Source organism: the organism of the source record quoted next, unplaced genomic scaffold, assembly GCF_019419815.1.
Source record: "Pyrus x bretschneideri cultivar Hongxiangsu unplaced genomic scaffold, Pyrus_bretschneideri_v1 Contig11, whole genome shotgun sequence".
Classification (NCBI taxonomy): domain Eukaryota; kingdom Viridiplantae; phylum Streptophyta; class Magnoliopsida; order Rosales; family Rosaceae; genus Pyrus; species Pyrus x bretschneideri.
The window spans coordinates 4,455,901-4,460,757 of NW_025999402.1; the positions used below are offsets into that span (position 1 = coordinate 4,455,901).

The 4,857-nt window shown below is 37.5% G+C and overlaps 1 protein-coding gene across 1 annotated transcript; it reads left to right on the forward strand.

Moving 5' to 3' along the window:
• Positions 1-271: 271 nt before the first annotated feature.
• On the forward strand, positions 272-2,157 carry LOC103962168 (protein LURP-one-related 10). The gene is made up of 3 exons (XM_009374846.3): positions 272-598; positions 1,224-1,451; positions 1,562-2,157. Exons 1-3 carry the CDS (start codon positions 287-289, stop codon positions 1,688-1,690), a joined length of 669 nt encoding a protein of 222 aa, XP_009373121.1. The 5' UTR covers positions 272-286; the 3' UTR covers positions 1,691-2,157.
• Positions 2,158-4,857: the final 2,700 nt, after the last annotated feature.

A 4,857-nucleotide genomic window follows, 5' to 3' on the forward strand; every position in this document is an offset into this window, starting at 1 on the left:
ATCCTCTCCTTTTAGAGTACCATGACTTTCATTTTTCCAATTGCAGCCTTCAATTTTCCCACCTTCTAGAATCCCATTAAATTTGACCCCAAAACAAAAAGGTGCTGTGATGGAAAGTCTTAGTTTCCGTTTCCTTTATTGACTTTCCTCTATTCCAATCGAATATGTCCAATATACTTAACACGCTTTGGCGTATATACCTTCATATAACCAACCTCAACGCCAAGTCGTCTCTCCATAAACAAAAGATCACAGGTGTTCACCGACATCCAACATTTCTCCGATCATGAAAGAAGCAGAAGCCGGCGAACGATTATTAGCATACGCTGATCCATCTCCGTCAGCGTATTCTAATCGCGACCTAATAGCGTCCGATAATCCAGCTGCTGCGATCATCAGCCCTCACTTCTGTAGTTCCCATTCTATGGATCTTGCAATTGTCAGAAAAGTTTTAACGATACGTGAAGGCAACTTTGTAGTCGCCGATATCACTGGTAACATGATTTTTAAAGTACGAGGATCTCTTTTTTTCAGCCTTCATGACCGCCGAGTCTTGCTTGACACTGCCGGGTATCCTATTATTACTCTGAGAAAAAAGGTATGGCCTTCTATTAAGGGTAATTTGTTATATCATACATGTCCTAGATTCGCAAATCAAATCCGTATACCAACTATATTTGCTTCTCGATTTAAATGATGTATAGATTACTTGTTGAGAGTGAATCTCACATTGGAAAAATTAGAGATCTTGTATGTACTTATAAATAATTGAGTTACTTCATATATTACCAATTGATTTCATGATAGAACCCAACTTTTGTCATGGTATCAGAGCGAATTGTCCCTCGTGTGAAGCACAACAGCCACACGTACTTCACGTCTCGCTATTTGTGTTGTGCGTGTAATTCGCCACATAAGGAGACGTGTTTAGAGTAAATCTCACATCTCAACCTTATTTGCTTATATGCAATTGGACTACTCTCTATATTGCCAATTAGTTTTATAGTGAAACCATAACTTTCCTCGTTAGCAAAGAATCTGAAAGAGAAGATGTCAAAAGTTTGTTCTTTTTACTGAAGTTGACTTACTGAATTGCCAATTAGTTTTATAGTGAAACCATAACTTTCCTCGTTAGCGAAGAATTTGAACAAGAAGATGTCGAAAGTTTGTTCTTTTTACTGAAGTCGACTTACTGATTCATAAGTTTTATGGTGTATATATAGTTGACGAGTGCACACGACAGATGGCAAGTTTATAGAGGGGATAGCAAAGAAACCAGGGATCTCATCTTCAGTGCTAAGAAATCTTCAGTCGTCCAATTTAAGACCACATTGGATGTTTTCTTAGCACATAACATTACAGAGGATGCACCAGACTTCAAGGTCAAAGGAAGTTGGCATGAACAATCCTGTTTCATATACGGGGGAAACTCCTCCACCATCGTCGCCCAAGTAATGAAGATTAATTTCATTAATTTTTGTTATGATACGTTAGTATTTTAATTAATGCAATGTTAATTTGGCAATCATATACTTAATTATTTCCTGCAATCACTTTGTAGATGCACAAGAAGCACACAGTTAAAAGCGTGCTGTTTGGAAAGGACAATTTCATGGTGACAGTATATCCCGGGATTGACCAAGCATTCATCGTCGCGCTTATTGTGATTCTTGATGAGATTAACTGGTAATCAAAATTGAGGTGATAGTTAATTTGGATCTAGGATCTACTTCCTATGTTAATTATGAACAATGCATCTTTGTCTTTTGCATTTTTTTTTTCTGGTGAGAGGAAGTTTAGGGGAAGGGAACGCTACTCCACCGTCAGGATCAGAACATACTATAAGCCTTTTTAAGGACTTATAAAGTGGTTTTAGGCCTTTTTTTTTTTTTTTTTTTTTCACAGGATGTCCACAAGAGGTATTGCTAGCAATCTAGATCTTGATTAGAATGATCCTTACCAACTCAACCACTCATTGTCATTGCACCCTCGTTGGTAACAATACTTTGGCTTATGTATATGTTGTCTATCACAATTTTTGTTTTCTACTAACCAGCTGTGGTTTTTCAATTTTCGATTGGTGCGCATAGCGTTTTCAAAATACCATTATTTATGAAATCTAGCTCTTTTAAATTTCATTCTTCTAATTGTGTGAGAGGTTAGTGGCTAAAACGTGTTAAGCGACTAGTTTCCATTAGTTGCCAGCTCCTTCCTAAGTTAACACTTCAAGAGCATTAAGAAAGAGTCGGAGCAAAACTAGCCCCTTGAAGAGCCCTGATCTATTTTAGCCTAAGCTAAATATGTCATATTAGAAATTAAATTTTATCATTTGGAGTTAAGTAACGCTCTTTTCTAAGTTACTTTGCATGCCTTACATATGCTGTGATATCAAAATACTACAAACTAATTTCCCAATTATCCTTTGAATGGCTAGAGGATTTTTTAGCAGGTTAGGAATTTTTTGCCGTTTTGAAATTGAATTTTGGTAACATATAATTGCAAACTGTATTTGCTTGCTGGGTTTTCCTTTAAAATTTGAAACACCAACTCATATTATCAAGAATGAAAATAAAAAACTAACGTGATGTTCTGAAGAAGAAAAAAACAAGGTGACACTGACACCCCATTTCTACAATAAACCAGTGACGTTGTATGTAATAGTTAAGAAATTTAATTGCAAGTGATCTTTTATAACAATGGTGGAAATGTGTTCTGTCATTTCATGACGGTGTGAATTCAAATTCCGTTGGTGGCTATTCTAACATTTAACTTATTAACACTATCAATTGACTAAAAAAAAAAAAAGTAAAGAAATTTAATTAAAAAATTGAAATGTAGAGATGTTTGGTCTAAAACAGACCAGAGTCCTCTCCTAATCTAAGGATGAGGATCCTCATGACCAAGGGATGTGAGCCGTTGGATTTTTATCCAACGGCTACAAACAGGGGGATCCCTTTAAAGTTATAATAATTATAACCGTTAGATTTTTATCCAACGGTCCACATCTCTTGATAATAAGGATCCTCATCCTTAAATTAGGAGAGGATCCTGGTCCGTCTAAAACCACAGCTTGATCGGGTGGTTTGTCTAAGGGATAAGGCTGACGCGCTATCACATTGCATCTTCTAACTTGATAAGGCTACGTAGAATTACGCTGCATAAGGATTGAATTTGGTTGGATTATAGGCTGGATCCAGAATTGTAGTCGTTGTAGGATTCGACGAAGCCTTTAAAAACAAAATTAGTTCCTAAATTAATTAAAACCCGCTCATTACATTCTAAAACTAGATTCGAAGTTATTTTATTTTTTAAATAAAAAATTTATAGAGTTAATTTAGATGATAAATTAGATCTTAGATTCACAATGTATATACAATGTTAAGAACTTACCAGCGAGAAATTACTCTCTAAAATGTGACTTTAATTTTCAAAAAATTGGATAAAATGGCTCTTTGTTTTTTTTTTTACACACAAAAAAAAAAATGAAAAAAAAGAATGAACAATTGACGGCAAGTCATGGTGATTCATTCATTCCGGATCCGGAGAAGTTGCGAGAAATTTCACCCTGCCAATGATCACAATCAAGTAGATACTATCAAATTCACCAGAGTGTGCAAGTCATGGAGGTCTCTGATCCGAAGCTCTAAATTCATTCACACCTACCTACGCGGTTCAATCATCCAACCGCAGCGATGGAAATTACAAGTTGCTAGGGTTTGTTTCAGTTTTTTGGGTGTTGGGCCCAAAACTTGGTTTTCGATATTTTGCTTTGCTTTGGAGGTCCACTTCTGTGTTGCGTGGATATTATAAATGGGTCTCCCTCTTGTAATTATGTTGTTTTGGTAATGAACTTACCTTCTATCAAAAAATAACAGCCAGAACAACGGCGGTCAAATCCTCCTCCTACAGAGTTCAGACGAGGGATGACACGGTTGGCACCCCTTCGAATTCGATAAGTATTTCAACCTTATGAAACCCTGCCCAAAATAATATACCAGGCCCAGAATGCGTGTGTCCTCCCTATATACAAACCCAGCCCAAAATAAATATACCCGGCCCAGAATGTGTGTGTATATATATAGGGGACTCTCCCCCAACCCTAATCCCCGACTGAAAACCCTAATTACTCTTTGTTTCTTCCGTCCAAAGTTAGAGCAAAAAATAAGGCACCCGAGTTGGAGTTCAGAAGACAAATATGGAACACGAGACGTTTACTCGTTGCATTTCAATAACAGCCCTTGATTCGGTGAGTATTCCAAACTTACTCACCCATTTTTAGCGTACATGCAAATTAAAACACAATAAGAAGAAGACAAAAAACAAGAGATTACAGCTGCTGCTACTTCCACTTCATCCCAACCCCAGCATAGAGATCGTCGCGTCTGATTGGTCGGAACATGGAACGTGCTGTATGCCTCGAAGATGGCAAATTTACCACACTAATTTGGAACCCTTATGTGAGAAAGGTTGTAATATTGCCTCCGCCTGCCTTAGTTAGAGGAGGAAAACTCAACACCCATGGGTGGCAAGTTATGCCTTCGGCAATGATTCGCGTAACAATGACTATAACGGTTTTCAGATGTCTGGCTTGTGATATCTTTGGTACCGCCTCATGTAAATTTGAGATTTATTCTTTAGCCAGGGGTTCATGGAAGAGGCTTTTAGTGCTCCTGTTCTTCCTGAAAAATTCTTCCCTCGACCTTGTACCCGTGATGGTGAAAATGCTTTTGTCCGCGGTGCTCTGCATTGGATTCAGAAAAACGGCGTCCAGCATTTCATTGTGTCGTTTGATCTGTCTACAGAAGTATTTGTCGAGATAAAGATGCCTGAACCAGACTCAAAGAAAATGCGACTCAA

Excerpts from the sequence above, each read along its gene's own strand:
- LOC103962168 (XM_009374846.3), top strand. The coding sequence starts at position 287 with ATGAAAGAAGCAGAAGCCGGCGAACGATTATTAGCATACGCTGATCCA. Across the intron at positions 599-1,223 it reads TTATTACTCTGAGAAAAAAG|TTGACGAGTGCACACGACAG; the intron begins GTATGGCCTTCT and ends GTGTATATATAG. Across the intron at positions 1,452-1,561 it reads CCTCCACCATCGTCGCCCAA|ATGCACAAGAAGCACACAGT; the intron begins GTAATGAAGATT and ends ATCACTTTGTAG.